The following is a 23051-nucleotide window of genomic DNA, read 5'->3' on the forward strand; positions in this document are numbered from 1 at the left end:
CAAATGTCAAACTTCTGGAATACCCAATGTCAGGGTTTTTTTTTCGGATGGGGTATTTTTTGTGCACCATTCATTCATTTTAACTTTGGGGTCTCATATGGTCCAATGGGCTAATATCTAAATAACATGGGGTCACCGGAGAAGATGACCGGAAAACATGGGATGCCGGAGAAGATGATCGGACAAAATGGTGGGGGAGGGGGGACAATTTTGCAACTTTGTGAAGTGGGACCCATCTTTAATTTTTTTTAAGTTTTTATAATTTTGTATATTAGTTTTTTACAGGGGCAATTTCATCATTTCATCAAAACTTAACAGAATAAATAGACGGTGTTAAGTGAGTTGACTGAAATAGTTACGAAAGCGAATCCACAGGAAATGACAATTTTTAAACTAATGGACTGAAATAGTGATTTTTGACAAACCGCACGGACCAAAAATGTAATTAACTCTTATTTTCGTTTGTACGTATGCAAACACTTGTACCCCTTAAACACGACTTTTGCTTATGCTATTCATCCAAATTCGCAATGGAACCGCTAACCAACCTTTTCTTATCGTTACAATCAAGATGGAAGATGATAATTATATTGATCGTCACTCGTATTATGATTGTTACTCTAGCTCGTGAGAAAAAATAACGAAAAAAAACTTAGTAAAAGACGTAAGTAGCAAAAAAAGACAAAAACTACTATAATATGGGTAAATACGCAATTTTCTGAAGTTTATTAAAATTAAGGGCAAAATAGTCATTATATAATTTAATTTTAATAAATTAAATCAAAATGAGTAAATTTGCAATTTTATTAGTTAATAGAGAGGAAATATGCAATTTTATTTTATGCTTGGGTAATTATAGGGCTGCAAACGAACCGAACAAACACGAACAAGTCCTTGTTCGTGTTCGTTTGTTAAGAAATATATGTGTTAACGAACTGTTCACGAACGCTTACCGAACAAGATTTTATGTTTGTGTTTGTTTGTTAAGGAAATGAACTTGTTCGTGTTCGTTTGTGTTTGTTTGTTAATTTTAGGCAACGAATGAAAACGAACGATGATGAACACAACTGAGCACAAACTAATGTTCATGAACACAAATGGTAACAAACGAACACAAACAAACATTCATGAACAAAATATATAATACATTGACACTTATTAAATATTTTATTTGTCGGCATTTTGAAGTATTTAAATAAAATATAAAAGCTAAAAACACTAATGAACTATCGAACACAAACGAACACGTTACCGAATGTTCCCGAACATAAATGAACGAACGCGCCCTCTGTTCATGTTTGTTCCTTTAACTAAACGAACATAATTTCTTGTTTGTGTTCGTTTGTTTAATAAACAAATGAACACAAACGAACTTTACGTCGAACAGTTCACAAACTGTTTGCCGAACGTTTGTTTCGTTTCTAGCCCTTGGTAAATATGCAATTTAATAGATTTTTAAGGGGAAATATGATTAAAAAAAAAACCTATTTTTTTGGTTTGTACGTATGCAAACACTTGTACCCCATAAACACGGCTTTTGCTTATGCTATTCATCCAAATTCGCAATGGAATCGCTAACCAGCCCTTTTCTTTTTCTTTAGGGATTGACAATCAAAGTTACAAGTCAAACGAGTCCACTGCTCCAGTTTCCCCCAAATTCTTCCAAAATTCTCTGTATATATCCGCAAATTCAACGGTAAGCGGTTCAATTTCTCATTTTTTTCACAAAATCTTTTGTTAACACGACTGCTAGTTGAAATTCGAGTGCTATTACACTGCAGATCAGTTGAAATTAGCGAATTAAGATGGAAAATGGCGTTAGGTTTGATGACGGAAGCAATTTGACGGAACAGTTAGCGAATTTGAGTGTTGGTGATGGTGTTAATGGCTGTAGAAGTGACGTGGATAATATCAATGGCGTGAATAAGAGCGATGGATTGTTTCAGGTTATGAAAGCGGTTGAAGCTGCTGAAGCGACTATTAAACAACAGGTGTTTTTATTTTTATTTGCTTTGCTGTGGTAGATCATTGATATATGATTATATAGAAGTTTAGTGATTGGCTATTGTGATATATAATCATGCTGATAATTATAAATTAGGTCATGGTTGGTTGATATTAGTCTCATTTTGTGGTTTTGGTTTATGTGTTGATTTCATATGAAGTCAGGGTTTATGAGTGATTCTAGGATATTGCATGCAATTTTTATTGTGGAGAATGAGTTTTAAATTAGCCGAATGAGAGGAATATGTAATGAGCTATGATTGCTTTGCTGTTTGATGATCTTTACTTGAAAAATGTTGTTTTAAGTGTGACATGATTATTGGGGTGTTACATGACTCTTCTTGTGTATAGAAGCCCAACCAACATGGTATTGTCTTTCTTGTGTGGATCATATTATACAAAACGAAGAATCAGTGATTAAATTATAAGCCTAATTGTTTCTTGATTGGCTTAGTCTTTGATAAACCTTTGTTGGGAAAGAAGACTACATAAGGTTTAGAGCCCTAAGTCCATCCTCATGAATCCAATTTTTGAATGAATTAAGAAACAAGGAAAGAGAATTTAATTGATGGTTCTACTATTCAGTGCATAGTGGCACACATTCGCGTTTCAGTTCATGATGCTCTTTTTTACAAATGGTTGGTGATTTTAGTATTTTGGGTAATCAGGATTTACTTAAAGACCAAATGAGAAAATAAACATTGATACGAGGTAGGAGACGTGAAGTGCACACTAGATCAAGACTAGTATGATTTTGAGCTCTAAGGAACCTTTAACGCTGTGAGGAGCAAAGCCCGTAAACCGAAGGGGGTTCCAATGGGGCAGCACCCTGCATGGAAATTGATCTTTAAATTGACTGATAATCATTGGCAACTAAGATCAGTGGCAAGATGCTAATGATCATCACTGGCAAGATGACATTGTTAATATTTTGAAAATGAATAAATGATACAAACTTAGTCATTTTGCTAGTCACCAAAATTGCTTGCCATACATTTGGAAATGATATAAAGGTAAAAAGTATTTGTGAGAGTACAAATTTCCCAACAGTTAAGTAATGTAAATGATATGAGAGGAAAACTTAGTCATTTTGCTAGTCAACAAAATTCCTTGTAACACTATCACTATGCACTTTGGTAATATTTTTTATCTTATTGATTTGTTAATTGTTCTCACCCTTACCTTCTGGCTCCGACTCATATTTTCATCATGTTTTATTTCTCATCAGATGGAAGAGAATCAAAGGTTGAGGTCTGAGCTTCAAAAGAGGGATCAGGAACTCGAAGACTATGTACGTGTTCTCTCTTTTCTTTTAGCATGCAGCCTCATTATTTTTTGCCAGTTGTATTTTTTTAATATTAAGGTCGACTTCTTTATATTGTAACACAACACTATCAAAGCTATCAAACTTATGATATACATTTTTCATCACGCATTAGTGTGGTAATTAAGTCCTGTTTGAATCAGAATCCAGATTTGTGAACTTGTAATTTCGACTTATTAGTAATTAAATGCCATTATTCTATTTTCTAGGAACTTTAAGGACATAATTTCCTGTTACCGTTGCTATGCATATTGACGTCATTCCTTGTCATTAGATTGAACTTATGATTGTCATGGGCGTGACCTTGAGCTTTAATAATTTCAATAGGAAAATGAGCCTACAGTTACCTTTCTTTATTTTTTCTTACTGGTATTATTACCATTCTGAAAGTTGTATTCTTCATCAACATCACTTTTACAAAGAATACCAGAATTAGTTGTATGCTAAGATCGGTAAGAGGATTGGTATTTTATACAAATGTAAAACATCAGTAAGTCTACTCTCAACACTTGAGGCATAGAAAATGAAGAAAAATTTACGTTGATGGGTCATTTTCCATTCGTAAATTTATCTTCAATCATACTTTCATACTGACTTATTTGAATATATATAAAATCTGTATAACAACATTTAAGAAACAAAATATAAACACGTGCTTAAGTTTTTTTTTTTTTTACTTAAGGCATGCAGATGGTAAGCAGGTATAAATGGACAACTAGTCACAAGTTTTTTGTTAAACTGCTCTTTTCCACATCAGTAATAATCATTACAAAGTATTAATAGCACCAATCATAGAGTTCTGAAAAAAATTTGCCTTTTTGCGCGTTAATAATCATTACATAATATTAGCAGCACCGGTTGCAGTCTGCTAGGGTTTCCTTCATTGTAAACCGTATTTTATGCTAAGTAACTTCATTCAAGTATGAACCCTGTTTATAATGATACGATTTTCTACATGTACTGTTGAATCCGGATATATGGGGTGCCATACTGCATACTTTTGAGCTCTGCAAATTCTTTTTCTTGTAGACGAATGAGTGTTAATTTTATGGCAGAAATCCAGAGAATTAAAGGCTGAAAATAGTCACCCCGCTGGTCATTGGAATGATAATAGCTATTTACCTCCAACAAAGAGTCCAATAGTCCTCAATAAAGATTTCAGAGAGACCCAAAAGGTTAATGAAGCAGTTACGATGGTTCCTAGCGGTCACACAATGACAAATAATGGGGGCATGTTCTCTTCGGCATCCACATCATCATTTTCTCCTTCAAGGTATTTTAGGTTTCCGGCCAAATCAATGGATCGAGTATAAGATGTTATATAATTTACCTATATCCAAAATAATGAATTCTTCACTCACATACACACACACACACACTGTAGGTATCAACCAGCACGAGAATATGATCCGCAGTTCAATGTGTCTGGACGTGGGCTTGTGTCAACTTCTGAGGTACCAAATGCTGACATCCCCTTAAACAATCTACTTAGTACTGTTTTTTTTAAAAGAAAAAAAAAAAAAACTCTTTTAGTTATAAAGTATGTCTGCAATATATATTTGCAAAGGTTGTAATTGACACTCGAGATCAGGAGCAAGAGATTTTACTGTTGAGAAAGCGTGTTGCTGACTATTCAATCAAGGTAGGGACACTTTCGCATGCTCTTCTAGGTTTGTACTAGATATAGCAACTTTTGACTTGTTCCCTTGTGAATGAGTCGATACTTGTGTTTTATCTCAAACGGGTCAAATCAACATATTTAGTTTACTTTCATGGTAGTAATACTACAAATGCTATGGTTTACAGGAAGCACAAATACACAGTGAGAAGATTGCTTTGGAGAAGCGAATTGCTTATATGCGTTTGGTCAGCAAGATATTTTTTTTACACTTCTCATGTCCTCTTTCCTTACTATACCGTGTACTAAAAGTTATAATGCTTGCTGTAGGCCTTCGATCAGCAGCAAAAGGACCTTGTTGATGCAGAATCTAAAGCTCTGTCCTACAGACAAGACATTATTGAAGAAAATATACGCCTAACATATGCATTACAGGTACGTACTCTTTGTTGAATATAAGTCTTAGTTTTGTACAAAATATATTCTCCGTATGTTTAATTTGTTTGTTGTATATGAAGGTCTGACTGTCTGATTATCATGTTTTCAGGATGCAGAAGAAGAAAGATCTACATTCGTACAATCTTTGATGCCTCTTCTTGCTGAATATTCTCTTCAGCCACCAGTTGCTGATGCCCAGTCCATTGTTAGTAATGTCAAGGTTTGTATGAAAAGAAAGAACTGCTTTTTTCTTCCATATTGTAAACAAATAGTCTTTTTTTTTTTTTTTTTTTTTTTTTTTTTTTTTTTTTGCCATTGTTGATTATTTTATGCAGTTATCCTTTCAAGGAGTGTGGTCAGTGTTCTTTATTGCCCAATATTCTTCTAAGTTCTACCTGATATATAATTTTTGAAAATTTTCTGAATTGGATAGGTTCTTTTTAGACATCTACAAGAGAAGCTCATAGGTGTAGAGGTATGTTCTGTTTGCGTGTCTGGTGACTTGAGTCTAGAGGTTGCAGTTTCATCCCGTTCACTTATGAATGCAGCGATTTATGCCAAATGGGTAAAGCCAGAAAGTTTTGCGGTGTATTTTAATGCATTCGCTTGTTCAAAAAGTTGGATTATTGTTGTAATCATACATATTTTAAAATCATATTAACACACATTGTTTATAAAAATTAAACACCAACTGTTTTGAATCGACCCAACATGACCAAATCTGTTTCAACCAATACCAAAAGTTAGCCGTTTTGACTTTTGACCCATCACTTGACCAATTCATTCTGCTACCTCTAGACTTGACCGACAAATATAATCCGACTTTTTATTTCTCATGCTGTTCATATCTGTGTGAATGAATGACTAGTCTCTTGTGGGTCTTCCAGACAAAACTAAAAGAGTCTCAATATCAGCTAGCAGCCTGGCGTTCTGATGTGAACCCCTCAAGTTACGCACAATCACCATTGCATTTATATGGGGTAGGTTAACAATATCAAATCGTTCAGAATTTTACTTTACTAAACCAACATCTTGTAAAATTCTTAGAAATTTTCTTTTTATGGTATAGAACAAAGACGGGCTTGAATTGGTCTCACAACACGCATACCCGGATGGACAAGTACAAAATTCACCTGACCATCTGACCGCAAGAGGCTGGGATGTAGCAGGTCACTCAGGTGGTGCTGCAGAAAATTTGGGACCCGCTTCAGGGAGTTATTCACCTCTCATGAACAGGTCAGAACATTATCGAATATCATAACAACTGGATTCTGTTTGGTATATAATCTTTAATAATAGTAGTTACGTTTTGCAGAAGTGATCATTCTCTAGGGACAAATGCACATGTTACTAGAAATCAGGATAATTCATATCTAACAAGTAAAAATGAGGAAACTACCAATAAACAAGTTACATTTAGCGATCCAGTTAGCAGTAATGATGTTGAAAATTTAGACATGGCGGGAAACCGTGATGAAGGAAACGATGGAGAGCCATTTGCAAATTGGAATTCCAAGAACACGCCATATGCAACCACACTTGAAGATCCTAACTCGTATTCGCCATATTTAACTCCAGTACTTGAAGAACCTGGTTCTTCTTACTCTGAAGGTGATAATTCAACGTGTTATTTATGAATGGGTTGATGCGGATTATCGTTTATTTCTATTGTGTCAAATGGGTAGGATAAAATGAATTAGTTTAATAGGATATAGATTGTATAACACACGAATTATTAATATAATAAGTTCAATATTTTGGACAAGTATTTCATATCAACCAATCCGACCCGACCCATCTCGTTACTTGTCTGAACAGGCCATTTTGACAACTCTAGTAATAATGCTAGTGTCTACTACTCTACTCTGGCTTATTGGCGTTTAGCATAAGTTGGTCAGAGTTTGACTGTTCTGTTGCATTGTTCAGCTGCAGATGATGATCCATTACCTACAGTGGAGTCTCTCCAAATTTCAGGGGAAGCTTTCCCAGGCCGAGAACTTCTAGCGAGTGGATACTCCCGTAATGGAACTACAAGTTGTAATTTTGAGGTGCTGCTCATGTTATATATATAACCCTACCCTATATAGATATATAGGGGAAGGTTAACGTACAATAATCCTTAACGTGCGATGCGTATGATATTAAATCACGCATGTTATAAAATTCAAACCCTAATCGCGCATGAACAAAACCACATAATCACACATGAACAAATCATATAATCACGCATGAAGAAATCATATAATCATGCATGGGGTAAACCCCTAATCACGCATGTTATATTTTGTTCATGCGTGATTAGGGTTTGAATTTTATAACATGCGTGATTTAATATCGTACGCATCGCACATTAAGGACTATTGTATTTAAAACTTTATACACACACACACACATGTATATGTTTGTGTTTAAGTTCAGTTACATTTCTTTGTTCTTCGTTTATTGATCCTTTCTAGTATTCTTATTTATGTTATTTATATGTGTATATTTTGCAGTGGGTACGGCATATGGAAGATGGGTCTGTCAACTATATAGAGGGTATTCCTCGTGGTCTTACGTGTTTGTTCTTTTATTATATTCTTATTCATTCTGATTAGAGCAATTGTGAAACAGGTGCGAAGCAACCAACGTATCTCATTACTGCTGATGATGTCGACACATACCTTGCAATTGAAGTCCAGCCCATTGATAATCGAAAGAGAAAGGTGTTTTAACTTACCCGACAGTCAATGGATTTCATGTTTGATATAGATGGTGTGATATACATAGTCACGCCTGCTTGTATTATATCTGGATTATTGATACAAAATTTCAAATACATGATGCTCTATATAAAGATTGTGTTTGAACTTTGAACTGCATTTCAGGGTGAACTTGTAAAGGTTTTTGCCAATGAGAATAGAAAAATTGTATGTGGTAAGCTCTTCTTATTGGTTCTTTCTTGCCTCTAGATGTTAGTTTACATGGTTTTTAGTTTGTTTACTTACAACCGTTATCGTATATCACCCCTGAAATTACTGTATTTAATATTGGATTTATATCATGTGCTGTCTTTTCCTCCTAGAAGCTGTAACGAACTACTACCCATTTGTCCTTGTTTTTACAGATCCTGATATGCATGACCATATTAGAAAAGCTCTTCAGACTGGTTATGCTGAACACAGATTGTCCTTATGGGTAATACTTTCTTTATGTATCATTAACTGTTACTGAAAAGTAGATTTATTGATATCTTTAGGAACATTTAATGCGTAAAAAAGATTACAAAGTTATACTATTTCAGTAACAGTTAACTTTTGAAGAAACAATGTAGGTGGTTTTATGCATTAAAATACACTTTGCACGACTTTCAAAATTATCTGGTTCGTTTGAGAATAAGATACGAACGGAATGAACCTATTACTAAGGAAATCGGTTGAAATTTCTACCTCTAGTAGTGGCATTTCCGTTTGTTAAATCATGAGGAGTTGCCTTAAACAATTTGATTTGTTTTCTCTCTGTTAATGTACAGACGGGATATCTTGACATATGGGAGCCAGTTACGTTAGTTATAAAAAAGAATGGAATTAACATAAAGGGTGGTAGCACTCCTGTAAACGAAAAGTTCTCTCCAACCACAACAGTATGCTGCTTTCCTCCCCTTTTAATTTAAGATGCTCTTACTTTCATTTTTCCTAAAATGGTACACGTTTGTAGTTTTGAATTTGTGTATTACAGTTCCCTGTGACCTTTTATAAAGGGAAGATTTTTCATTGACATTTTTTCAGGTATTTGTTCAATATGGAAATCCCATGGAGTTTTTTATATATGGTTTGGGAAGTGACGGTGATGAGATAAAGCTTCGAGTGGAGCCAGAATCAGTTGCCGTTAAGGGGTAATCTTTTATATATTACAAGTTTTTTTTTTTTATTTCTGAGGACTTTTTTCCTTGTCCAAGAAAGAGTAGGCATGCCAATCATGTAAGGTTGAAGGATTTCGTGTTGGTTTAATAGGTGAAACCCGAACCAACCGTTATCAATAATAAAAGGAATATTGGATTTTAATAATCCCAACTATTCGTCGTTGGCCGCCAACAGTCCAAACTTCAAAAATAACCACTGACAGTCCCAACTATTAACATATTGGCCTCCAATGGACCCTGACTAACAGAACCCTAACGCCGTTAATCTTCGGTCGTCGCAAAAACGTTTTTGGCCGGAAAACTCATTTTTGGTTGGAAAACTCAACATTTTGGTCCCAAACCTCTTTGTAACCTTATTACGAACCTTCAGGAACCTTTTTCTAGTAAAAGCCCCAATTATTGAAGTTGCTGGAAAACTTACTTTTGGCTGAAAAACTTATCATCCTCGTCCCAAACCTCTTTTTAACCTTAGATTGGACCTTTAGAAACCTTTTACCAGCCAAAAACGGTTTTCCGTCGACCGGAGACTAACGGCGTTAAGGTTCTGTTAGTCAGGGTCCATTGGTGGCCAATATATCAATAGTTGGGACTGCCAGTGTTTATTTTTGAAGTTGGGACTGTTGACGGTCAACGGCGAATAGTTGAGATTATTAAAATCCAATATTCCGTAATAAAATAAAGTTGAAATTGTCTGCCTCTAATAATGCACATCACAGTCTATGATTTTGAGGGATATTATTGTAATTCTACTTCTACATGCTAATGGTTATTGTGGGAATTTATGTGGATTCCTTTCTGTTGGTTAATCAATTGTTTGTGTAAGCAAATTTTTATAACTTTTGCAGTTCAAGGGATATAATCGTTCTTACGATGAGATACTTTATCAAACGGGTAAGTCCCACTTCAAATTTTTTAGTTATATACATGATCTTGCAATCATAAACTAGAACAAGAGTAAGATTTATACACGTAATTGTGTAATGCACATAGCACATTTGTATATTTTGTTGTAAATTCAAAATTTTAGAATTCTAATATGCAAAAATCGGGTTAGACGCGTAGTCTCCAGGTTTACGAACCTGTGGTAAACGACCCGTTTAGCACCCCTACATAGCTAACATGGAAGTGTTGCAGGCTCTCGAGAAAAAGAAGGTGAAAAAGAAGGGGTTATTCTTTTGAAGAACAAATGGTTGAATTCAGTCACAGCAACTTCCATCTATGAAAACAACTCTTGTTTGTTGTTTTTCAACGGTGTATCTATTTGGGTATTTATGTTTCAATTCATGTGCCATGCATTGTATATAATAGGGTGGGGTTTTAATTTTAGAATCCGTGAATGTCAATGTGCACATCGAGTCAACTCAACATATCAATGAATAGTCGATACCAGTCGGCCAAACCGCTAGAATTCACCACATATTGCTTGATTTTTGAAGCCAGTGTGGTCTTTTGGAAGTGTACTTTGATTAGAATTTTAAGACAAGTTAAGAGACGCAATAATATGTGTGATTAAATACCGATATCTGCATGAAACAAAAAACCATAAATATTATATATGCAATGTGTGTGAAATATACAGGATGCACAGAATGCCCAAAACCTTTTTGACATTCGCTGGCATATAGCCATATAAGTAACGGTTGAGTTTCTAATGTCGCTGCAAGATGAACGAACACAACTGATGACTTCTTTTAAACGGAAAATTGACCTACTAATACCTTATTCTGCCCACAATGGCGCCACTAAACGGACAAAGATGGTCACTATTGAAAATCAAGGTTCAATCACCGCCAGTAGAAGTAAGAAAACTGCTAACGAGTGTTCTGCCAATGTGGGTTTGACATAGCAATAATGATAAAGCTTGTTCATTGGTGATTTGGATAGAAGTAGAAAATATTTGTGTGGGCTTAGGCTTACCTGAATAGGTATCCACAATCAGGGGTTTTCGATCTGTCCGTGGGTGAGCTGATGCTGAGGCGGAAAAGAGAAGCGACGGACGACAAGGTTTCTGGGGGTGGATCTGCAGACCAACACGGACGGGAGAAGGTGAAGTATACAGAGGGGGGCTTGTGGGGGTTCTTGTTGCTATCCGACATGGAGAGGGAAATGGTCCATGAACCATCTCCATCGCAATTATGGTTGTCAATCGTGTGGGGTTGGTGGATTGATAGGGTGGTCAGTGGTGGGTTGAATTGTTCAACTCCAACACGACTCATACCTAAAACCATGTAACCCCAAAACTACTTGTTTAGCTCATTTATTTGAGCGCATCAACCGGGTTAGTGGACAATAAACAAGTTGTAAACATGTTAATCGGGTTGTTGGACTGTGAAAAATGGGTTAAACATGTTAGTGGGTTGACCTGTTTTTAACTAAACATCTATTAAATATGGCAAACCAAAACTTCTATTTTCGTGTTCGGTTGGAAATTACCGCACCTATCCGTATGCACTTAAAACTCGTGTAACGTGGAAACAACTTGTTTACCCTCAGGCCTAGATGGTAGAATTCTAAACCAATGTTTTCTGAAAACACAATTTTAAAGTGATTAATGTGTAATAGTTTTATCTTTGAACAAATCTGTTCATATTAAAGTATTAAACTATACCATTTCAAGAAGAGATTATGACATATTTCTCATTCATTAGATATATTTCACGTCCAATAGACTTGATTTATTTCATAAATAAACTTCTGCAATAAATTGAGTCGATTACAATAAAGTTAATCTCAACAAGTCTTACTTAAATAGTTCAAATAAATAAGAAACCAAAAGTAATCAATAAAACCATATTCTCTTATCCAACCCTTGGTGTCCACCACCTGTTGGAAACAACATACCAAGAGAGTGAGTGGGAGTAAAAGGTCATACAATATATGATATATCATAATTATGTCAAGGGTAAACTTTCATTTTGCTCCCTGTAGTTTGGTCACTTTAACGGTTTTGCCTCAAACCTTTAAATATAGCAATTTCCTCCAATAATTTGCTATGGTTTTTCCATTTTGCTCCCTGCGTGGAGCAAAATGGAAAAACAGACAATTTGGATGGAGTTAGAGGCAAGGAGCAAAATGGAAAAACCATAGCAAACTATTGGAGGAAAATGGCTATTTTTAAAGGTTTGGGGCAAAACCGTTAAAGTGATCAAACCACAGAGAGCAAAACGGAAGTTTACTCTTATGTCAAATGAATGCAACTAATCGATCCACAACTGTGCAACTGTATATAACAATAAAATGTTTATTTTAATTATATCTATTATGAAGAATTTCGTCAATATTCTGAAAGTATAAAAAAATTGACGGTGTTTTTTTTTACATAATTTAGTGTATCATATTTAAGTCTTTTAGCAACGGTAAGGTTGTTGTCATGTGACCTATAGATCACGTGTTTGAGTCGTGAAAACAAGTTGCTTTGTTATTCACATTTTTTTTTAAACAAGTTGCTTTGTTATTCACATTTTAGCTTTTTAAACAAGTTGCTTTGTGGTAATATTTTTACAGTTAAATACTGATTTTAACCTAAAAAAGAGTTGGAAATTGTACACTATTAGGTGCAGTTAAAAGTATATTTTGAATACTGTCGGTACTCTATGTTGCGTTATGTATCTATGAAAATGGACAATCTAGTTCCTTTTACGGGTATAAACTATTAGTTTCGTGTCGTGAACCTATAAATTATTTTTAGTTTTTTATACAGTTAAATAATCGCAAATAGGCCTGCCTGATAATGTTTAAAGATTTTACCTTTTCTTATTTCATTGTCACTTCACTTCACTTGGTGATTACATAGACCGCATATAAGATACCCGGGATCCACCCGAACAAGGTTAGAAGCACACAAATCCAGAACTCCACCTACAATTCATTCAAAGCCAACGTTATATTATTTATTATACGGATACTCAGTTCAGTATCCTCACCTTTTTTTAAGTTTGTATATTAAAAATTTCTTAGATATTTTAGTATAACTGGAATTGATATGGTGACCAAAATGAATTATAATACACATCGAACAAGTTAGGAGGTGCGGGAGTGCACGCTTGTTCGAGTTGTTATAATTCTGGGTGTTCGGGCGATGCCCCGAACAGTGGCGAAGCTTGAAAATTTCCAACGGGGGTCGGAAGTCACCGGAACTAAAAATTCTATATAAGTAAATTTTTTTTATAAAACCGAGGGGGGGGGGGTCGAAAACGTATATACCTAAAAAATTATATGCGAAACGTATGTACATAACACTACTGAGCGAAAAGCTCGGGGGGTCGGGCGCCCCCCAGCCCCTTGAAAGCTACGCCAATGGCCCCAAATGGGGGTTCCAAGGGGCGGGGGTCCGGGGACAACACCCCTGGGAGCAAGGTCCAAAGGGTTAGCAGCCCCTGGCGGGGTTCAAGAGACAGAGCCCTTGGCTGGGTCAAATTAGAAAATTAACATTAATTTCTAGATTAAAAAAAAATGGCTCTAAAAGAAGCAATTTGAATTAAAATAGAGATAACTGCCTCATGGCCGTTACCAAACCCTAATCTCGTAATTCAAAATCGCTGTTTTTGGTTACGTTCTCTCTGGTTCATACGAATTTTTAATACACATACTAGTTTTTGTTCTCGAATTCTGAGTTGTATCCGATTGAATTATTCGGGAGAAATATCAAAATAATTTGATCTGAAAATGATCACACGCCTCTCTGATTATCGCTATTTACAAAATATCCCCAACGAAGACGAATGTAAATAAGACTCCGGTTTCCATCGATAGTTATTAGAAGTGCATAGACATGTTAAAAGATATACAAAATTGTTTGATTTCTTTTAGGGTTTCCCTAACTTTTATATATATATATAGGGTACGGTTCTAGAGTGAACACTAGTGTATTTGTGAACTGAGTGAACAAATCTTGACCATTGATCTACACACGTGTATGGCCAGGATCTCATCATCAAATCGTAAAATACACTAGTGTATTTCAACATCAAATCCTGGCCATTGATCTACACACGTGTATGACCAGGATTTGTTCACTCAGTTCGCAAGCTACACTAGTTACTCAAAATTAGTTTTGTATCAAATGCATTTGTAAGCCGGTTAGTAGGGTTGTGCAAAAACATTAGAATAGCCCGAAATTCCAAACTCAAAAAAAAAAAAAAAAAAAAAAATCCAAAACTTTGGATATATGAAATTTTGGATTCAGATAGTAACTAAAAGAAATCATATATCCAAATGTCTGATATCTTTTAATTAATTAATTAATTAATTTTAAATTATATTTATTACTTATTATTTATAAACTTCATCTATTCTTTTGGCGTTTTGAAATTTCTGAGACTTTTTTAGTGTTTAAATGATATTGTATTTTTAGCTATTTATGATTTGTAATGTAATAAATTTGTATTTGACTACTTTTTGGTTGGTTTTAGGAATTCGGATATCCATTTCACTATCCGAATGAAATTTCGGATATTGGATAGTGAAACAACCGTTGAAAAATTCGGATACATGAGTTTTAACGGCTTATAATGTTGCCGATACATAGTATATTCTTTCAAATAGTGTAGTTTTGCTTAAAGTGTATATAACTTAAGAAATAGGATGAGGTAGATATACCTTGCAGCCAAACCTGAGGAAAACACCAAGAGGAGGTAGGATAATGGCTAAGATAATATCTACAAAAGTTGCAGTCGACATTTTTAATCAATTATGCTTGAATTCAATTGTGTTTGATGAAAAATGGTCGCCAATTAATATGCTGAAAATCCAGGAGTTGTAGGCCAAGGCCGACGGATGAGGTTGGGGCTACGCCAACTGTCCTTGATATTATCGCCTATTGGATTGGATCCCGATTCAGCCATTTCCTTATCCTTGAATATTTTATCACCTTTTATTATATTATTATTATAAACTGTAATATTTGCTAAATTGTTTGATAACTTTTATATTGAAACTAGCGAGTAGTGTATAGTATGGCCAAGGCATGTAAATGCAGGGAACGAATACGAACATCACATGCATGTGTTAGTAACTTAACAAATTATCAAATGAATATAAACGATCGAATAAAAGTGAACAAGATGAATAAATGCAAATGGACATAACTGAGATAACGCAAATTAGTTTAAACATGAACAAGAATATGTTAGGGAAAAACTAGACTAACTTGCAATCCGCCTAAAAGAAAAACATATTGTTTGAGAAAATTTGAGAAACATTTTAACCACAAATTTTCTCTATTTTTTCTAATTTTAATCGCACGTTTTTAAGAGGTTTTTTTGAATATACACATATATGTATATTGACATGGAGTGTCTGTTTCTATCATATGGGATCGAGACGGTTGGTTTGTGTCAAGAATTTGGCAGTCATTCCAGAAGGCCTTTAGATCACGATTGGATCTTAGCACGACCTTTCACCCTCAAACGGACGGCCAAAGTGAGCGGGCGATACAAACTTTGGAGGATATGCTACGTGCTTGTGTGATGGATTTGGGTGGAAATTGGGATACTCACTTGCCTTTAGTGGAGTTCTCATATAATAACAATTATCACACTAGCATCCACGCCGCCCCATTTGAAACTTTGTGTGGACGAAAATGTCGGTCTCCGCTATGTTGGAACTCATTGGTCCGGAGTTAGTCTAGGAGACTACGGACAAAATTTTTCAGATACGAGAGCGTATCAAGGCGGCTCGTGATAGAAAAAAGAGCTACGCCAACAAATGACGAAAAACATTATCCTTCGAGGTCGAAGACAAGGTTTTAATGAAAGTCTCGCCTTAGAAGGGCGAAGTCAGATTCGGTAAGCGTGGGAAGTTGAACCCACGATATATTATAGACCCTTTAAGATATTGGAAAAGATTGGAACCGTAGCCTACAAGGTAAAGCTACCGGAAGAGCTTAATAGTGTACACGACACATTCCATGTGTCGAATTTAAAGAAAAGCCCTACTCAAGAGACAGTGGTCATCCCAACGGGCGAGATACACATTAATGACAAACTCCAATTTACTGAAGAACCTGTTGAGGTTACGGACTGGAAGGTCCACAAGACGCGGATAAGTCGTATTGAACTGGTTAAAGTTCAGTGGAACTCACGTCAAGGTCCCGAGTATACATGGGAATACGAAGATCAAATCAAGTCCAAGTACCCGCATTTGTTCCAAGGCTCCCCTGCAACCGGTAATGCAGCTTGAATTTCGGGACGAAATTCTTTTAATGGGGGGAGAATGTGACAACCGGCAAAAATAATGGTAATTCCGTACAACTTAACAACTTAATTTATACGTTTAGTTGCGTTCGTTACGACTTAATTAATGCATGATTAGGTCCCGTAAAGTCTAACAATCATAGGACATGGTTAAATATGTCAAATAATATCATTACATTTCTCGCGTCGCGAGAAAACTACAAACTATGTCCAAATATGTTGGCGAAATACTGAAAACACTATTCACCGGAACACACTATTCACCGGAACACACTATTCATGCCGGCTAGTTCTGAAAACTGTCCGAACAAGCAACGAATGGCATGAAGGCTTACGATCATTAAAATACAATTAAAAACCCCTAATTAGGGGGCACCAAATGATAAAACATATAAACTTTCCGGAAAAATGTATATCTATAAAGTGTCCGTTCTGCGCCAATATATATATATATATATATATATATATATATATATATATATATATATATATATATATATATATATATATATATATATATATATATATATATATATATAGGGTAGGGTTCATGCAAGAACCACCCTTATTGCGAGAACCGCGAGAACCAATGTGAACAGGGGGCAATTTTGTAAATACATACAACTTGTAAATTAGTCGCTCCTCTCCCTGCATCCTATAGTACTGGACTTCAAACAAAAAATAAATCACAATCTATCAAGTATTCATGTTCGACAATCCCCCAAGCATCATCAATCTGCGATTCATCATAGTGATTCATAAAAAATCAAGTTCGTCACTCCACAATATCAGCAATTCGTCATCAAAATTCGTCGTATGTTCGATATTAGTGCAATATGAACATAATCATCGATCGCACATTCGTCTTCGATTCGAAATTAGGGCAAAACGATCATAATCATCAAGGTTTGTTGTACAAATAAGGATAATTTGAAGAACATATGTCGTCTAACGGAATCACGATTCTCTGTTGCACCGTTCTGTGAATTTGTAAGTTCATACATTTTGTTTTGTAGTTGTATATGACAATACAACTCTTAATCATCGATTCAGATATGTTATTATGTGATTATGACACTTAAGCAGTCGTTTCATATCTGTTTCATATCTGCATTATTGAAAATTGTGTTATATATATGATTTTTCGAGTGAACAGGGGCGAATGTTGTGATAGAACTATATGTAATGAGGTAGTTATGTGTTTGTTCATATAGTTTTTCTTGCTGAATAATGTTATGTGAATAATGCTAGATATGATGGGCAACACGAAATTTGATTTGGTAAGTTTTAGGGTTTTTTTACTGAGTTATAACTGTTGATAAGTTATGTCATGTTAATGCACATGTGCATAGCTATAGTTATGCACATGTGCATATTTTAATAGAATATGCTTACACGGAACAAGATAATAAGGTAATGTTGTGATCTATATAGATATGCACATGTGCATATTTTCTGACAGAACAGGCTTACACAGAACATGTTGATTATGTATAATTGTGTGATACACAGTTATGCACATGTGCATATCTTGACAAAATATGATTACACATAACAGGATAATAAACTAAATTTGTGATCTATGTAGTTATCCACATGTGTATAAATTGTTATAATAGGTTAATATGCACGTGTGCATAGTTTGCAATAATAGTTTAACAAGGTAGATAATGTTGATGCATATGACTTGACTTTGAATAAGAGTCTCACCTATGCACCAATGATCTGTAATCGGTATTTAGTTTTATTTAGGTGTTTTTTGGTGTGTTATACAGTTATGAGAATGTGTATTTAATCTTGGAATATGTTAATAAGGTATAATTGTGTAATATATAGTTATGCATATGTGCATAGATTGAGAGAATATGTTAATATGCACATGTGCATAATTTGTCAACATAGGTTATTAAGGTATTTAATGTTTATTCACATGTATATAATGATGCATGTGTGCATATTTTATATATTGATCATAAATTAATGTTGATACACATGCTCATTGTAGATCATCGATGGAAAAAATACATGGATTAACAGATGAAAGAGTTAAGCAGATGTTAGACGAAGAGGCATTGAAGCAATAGGAATGATGGGGTGTGCTTAACAACTGGAAAAAGGAACAAATAATAAGATGTTATGGATGTTATATGTGGATGATTCAAGGGCATGAAACACGTAGTGTTTGTTTTTTTCTTTTTTTTGTTTGGGCAGTAGTAAGTGGCTAACTAATGTGGTGTGGGTATATTTGGTTGACAGTAGTTGTATAGGATAAATTATGTATGGATGCACATGTGCGTTATTCAAAATTAGTAATCATATGTCGATGTATTATGTATATCAAAGGATGTATTATGTATATTAAAGCAATGTATATACGTATCAAAGCGTGCTGTTATGTTGTTAAAAAATATGTATGGGTACACATGAGCATTATTAGAACACGTATATTGCGCGTGTGCATATTTTTATTCCGTATCAAATAACCATGTTAAGTTAAACAGAAAAAACATGTATGCACATGTGCATCTTTCTGTCAATACATTAAGTTTGGCAATGCACATGAAAACAACTAAAAAACACAATCAAAATGTAAAATTGATAATCCACATCATGACAACTAAAAAATACATAATCAAAGTGAATACTGATTGGAATTTGTTTATCGTCATAAATAGTTAATTCAAGAATCATAAATTTGGGTTTGGTCAATTTACGACGTCTTGTTGAACATCTAAGAACGATTGTTGATGCGTGTGTAGTGTAATATATTTTAGATGTATATTTTAAGCCCTTTTTACACTTTTAACCAAGTTTTAAATTTATAAAACACGATATTTACTAACACTAAACACACATATGGGCAAGTGCACCCATCGTGGACGTAGTATAGTGTTAGTAAGATACCGAGGTCGTCCAAGGACACAAGAGCTTTTAGTACCGGTTTATCCTCAACGTCTAACCAAATCAAAATGTTAGAAAAGATTTTTAAACTAAGAAAATAAAAACTAACTAAAAGCTGAAAAATAAAATAAAAATAAAAACAGATAGACAAGATGAATCACTTGGATCCGACTCGTGTATTAGTATAACCTTTGATTATTTTCGCACTTTTGCACTTGTTTAAGAGATTATCTTAGTTATTGTAGTAGGTCCCTCTTTTGAAGGCGACGTTACCCTCAACCCAGTAGTTTGAGTCAGCAAGGATACAATCCTAAAGGGTCGGATTATTGAAAGATAATGAATTAAGTTATTAATGCAACTTATGGTAGGCCCCTCTTTTGGAGGTGACGTTACCCTCGACTAAGTAGTCTGAGTCAGCAGGGATACAGTCCTAAATAGCCAGGTTATAGTATTAATAGTAGTTAACTTATGAGGGGGTCAAAGAGTTTGGATCCCCGCCATCCAATACCTATGGGCATTGAAGGAGATCCTACTAAATTTGACCCAGGTCCCTTGCAGGACCTCTAAACGCTGAACAAGGGCAAGACCCTTACCAAACCGTTCCCTTAACCCCCGACCAGGTAGCCAACATACCTCCATATAGACTGTGGAGATATGAATGGTGAAAATCTTTTATTTTATATAGACAGTAAAATAATGCCAAGACACCACGGACAAACGATAAGGAAAAGTCACCTTCAACATAAGCAACTAATTATTAAAGTCATTAATACAAAACCAAATAAAAAGTGCAAAAGATTAAAAATAAAAAGTATTATACTAAACACTTGTCTTCACCAAGTGATGTAAGAGACTTAGGCAAACATGGCCTTGATTGTCAAGAACTCTTACGATCAATCTTGGATCCCGAGACGACTCACACACTCTATGATGGACAATGGATGATGGTGGTGGATGAAGTGTGAGAGAGGTGGTGTGCCAAGGGATGAGTTGCAATGAAACCAAGCACTCCTATTTATAGGCTGAACAGAAGCCTGGGCACGGCCCCGTGTCCGCTGCACACGGCACCGTGCCCGTCTGACAATCTCTCTCTTCATTAATTGTAATTTGCAATTACAATTAATGCGCCTGCAGTACTTTCGCCACGCCCCCGTGTTCGCTGGGCACGGCCCCGTGGTGGGCAATAGAAGCTTCTATAGGTTTGTCTTTTCTGCTGCTTCTTGGGCACGGCCCCGTGCTGGCTGAGCACGGGGCGTGTTCAGTCTTCTGCCTTCTCTGTTTTGCTTGGGAAGATGCTGTTGAGGGGTCGGGCAATCCACTTGTGTCCCTTTTCTTGTATTTGTGTTAGATTTAGCTGTCTTTTTGCTTCTTTTGTTAATTTGAGCTCATTTAATCCTGAAAATACAAAAGGAAGACAAAAACACTCTTTTTCCAACATTAGTACTTAAAAATGGTTAGTTTTATGCCTTATTTGATGTAACTTATATGTTGCATTTTACACACATCAATTGTAGCTCGTTATCAACTATAACGTAATCAAAATAAAAGTCTTTAAGGTTGGCAAATTGGGGTTTCATTGTATGTAGTATAATGTATGAATCAAGTTAACCGATAAATAGACGTACGTCTCTTGTATGTCTCTGTCTCTGGAACCGTTTTTGAATTCTTCTCTCGTCTGCATCACCCTTATCATCCTATATTTTTTCAAATGTATACATAATGTAATTGTCAATATAATGCACGTGTGCATAATGTAATTATCAACATAATGCACACGAGCATTATCAATTTATATACAACGACATTTTTTTTGAACATAACAAGATGCCATATATTCAAAGCATAACTTTAGACATGAACTAGAGAAGTACACTTACAGTAAACATATAAACTCCTATTTTTCTATTACATTCACACCACTGGTGTAGCACTATTCAATCACTAAATTCTCCATTTTGGCTATGACTTTCATCCACAACAGAGTACACTCATTGACTTATTCCAGTCTTCTAGCATTTGAACACTGCACGACTTTGAATACCTTCTCATTTCTGCTCGACCATATGATCCATAATGTAACCATCACTATGCAGTTGACTGCCTTTTTCTTCTTCTTAGAAATATCCAGCTTACAGGAAAAAAAAGATAATATATGCCACTGTTGAGTAAGAATGTAAATGTTTTACTCCCAGCCATGCTCTGACCATCCACCATAGAGTTTTCGACATCAAACACGGAATGAGGATGTGTTCAACAGTTTATTGCTCGTATCAGCAAACCGGGCACAATGTGTTGCTGATATGAATCCCCCTTTTTACAGCTCCATCTTTGTCGGTAACCTGCCTTCGACGCCTTTCCATGCTAACATATTGGCTTTAGGTGTAGCCCAACCGTTCTAGGTCATTACAAAGCCACTCGACGGGTCCCCGCTTGTGACACACAAATCCTATCTAACGGGTTTAACATTGAAAGTCGACTTATTTTTCTGAGTGCCAACCCAACCCTTATTGACCGTCTTCATTCTGGTGTATCTCAGCAACGCCAAAAGCTACATAAACTCCACCAATGCCTCCCCGGTTGTCGGATTGTTCTTCCGTTGCCAATCCCACATAGTCACCTCCCCTATTTTTTTGTAGTTGTCCGCCACCCAAGCCCCTTTGTTTGCTGCCATCCTGTACATAATTGGATAGTCATCCATAAGGCACTTGTTCAGAACCCATACATCAACGACATAGTCTAATTTTCAACACAATGCACATTTTCATATAATTTAATATAATATCATTTACAATCAACATAATGCACATGTGCATATAATTTAATACACCATCATTTACAGTAAATATAATGCACATGTGCATATCATTTAATATAATATCATTTACAAAGTATATACATCAATTACAGTCAACATAATACCTTTAGTCACAAATCGAATGGACTGCAACTTCAGGTATGTATTCAACATCAACTTCAGGTATCCAATATGGGGTGCCATTGGGTGTAGAATGTATAACAGCCATAACCGTTCCTGTGAATTTAATAAGAAAATTTAACAAATTACATGTGCAATGTAATTTAATATACAATATAACAAATTAATTGTCGTCATCATGCACATGTGCATATATTTATAATATATCATAATTTATAATATGGTTCAGTTATCACAGTGCACATGTGCATATATTGTTGATTATTAATTAGTGACAACATAATATGAATGGGAACATATTTTAAACATGTATAACATTGAATAATATACAAATTACACAAAATGGACATGGGATACCTTTATTCTCAAACCGAATGAACTGCAATTGAGGTGGTTCTGTATTTTTGGGTGCTGTACCAGTCGAAGTAGTGTCAATCGACAACGATTGGTCAGGTATATTGACATTCCCAGATGCATTACCAGATGATACCGTAACATTAACTGGTATTGACATGGAATCAAGAGTAGGTATTTCAAATCCATGAAGGGAATGTCGACTATCAACTGTTGTGTACACAATTTTGCAACTTTCAATTGGATTGACAGCATATACGGGTTTGGCAGCAGATGGACCACCAAGATAGGTAGTATCAGATGTATGAGGATGATATTCAGAGATTGGTGGGTTAGTATCATCGGATGCGGTAGGTTCAACACGAGATATTTCAATTGGATTG

General features: G+C 35.3%; 2 protein-coding genes across 5 annotated transcripts; one reads left to right on the plus strand and one right to left on the minus strand.

The window, feature by feature from the left end:
• Positions 1-1520: 1520 nt before the first annotated feature.
• Positions 1521-10805, plus strand: LOC110883849. Of its 4 annotated transcripts, none has more exons than XR_002560734.2 (22): positions 1521-1696; positions 1782-1991; positions 3233-3295; positions 4384-4601; positions 4713-4782; positions 4896-4970; positions 5135-5194; positions 5277-5381; positions 5494-5604; positions 5818-5859; positions 6272-6364; positions 6454-6620; positions 6700-6995; positions 7311-7432; positions 7880-7922; positions 7998-8089; positions 8252-8293; positions 8491-8561; positions 8896-9006; positions 9152-9258; positions 10131-10176; positions 10420-10801. XR_002560734.2 is itself a non-coding variant. In XM_022131500.2 (22 exons), the coding sequence occupies exons 2-22, from the start codon at positions 1806-1808 to the stop codon at positions 10462-10464; spliced, it is 2148 nt and encodes a 715-aa protein (XP_021987192.1). In that variant the 5' UTR covers positions 1522-1696; positions 1782-1805; the 3' UTR covers positions 10465-10805. The 4 variants fall into 4 exon arrangements, 3 of the variants coding, with proteins under 3 accessions (XP_021987192.1, XP_021987191.1, XP_021987193.1); XM_022131500.2 differs by having other exon boundaries at positions 1522-1696; positions 4920-4970; positions 8252-8300; positions 10420-10805; XM_022131499.2 differs by having other exon boundaries at positions 1523-1696; positions 8252-8300; positions 10420-10805.
• A 1131-nt stretch (positions 10806-11936) lies between these two features.
• Positions 11937-15119, minus strand: LOC110883848 (hydrophobic protein RCI2B). The gene is made up of 3 exons (XM_022131498.2): positions 14884-15119; positions 13033-13143; positions 11937-12108 (listed from the first exon to the last, which is right to left on the minus strand). Exons 1-2 carry the CDS (start codon positions 14962-14964, stop codon positions 13060-13062), a joined length of 165 nt encoding a protein of 54 aa, XP_021987190.1. The 5' UTR covers positions 14965-15119; the 3' UTR covers positions 11937-12108; positions 13033-13059.
• Between the last annotated feature and the right edge of the window lie 7932 nt (positions 15120-23051).

Source organism: Helianthus annuus, chromosome 7 (assembly GCF_002127325.2).
Source record: "Helianthus annuus cultivar XRQ/B chromosome 7, HanXRQr2.0-SUNRISE, whole genome shotgun sequence".
NCBI classification, from domain to species: Eukaryota; Viridiplantae; Streptophyta; class Magnoliopsida; order Asterales; family Asteraceae; genus Helianthus; species Helianthus annuus.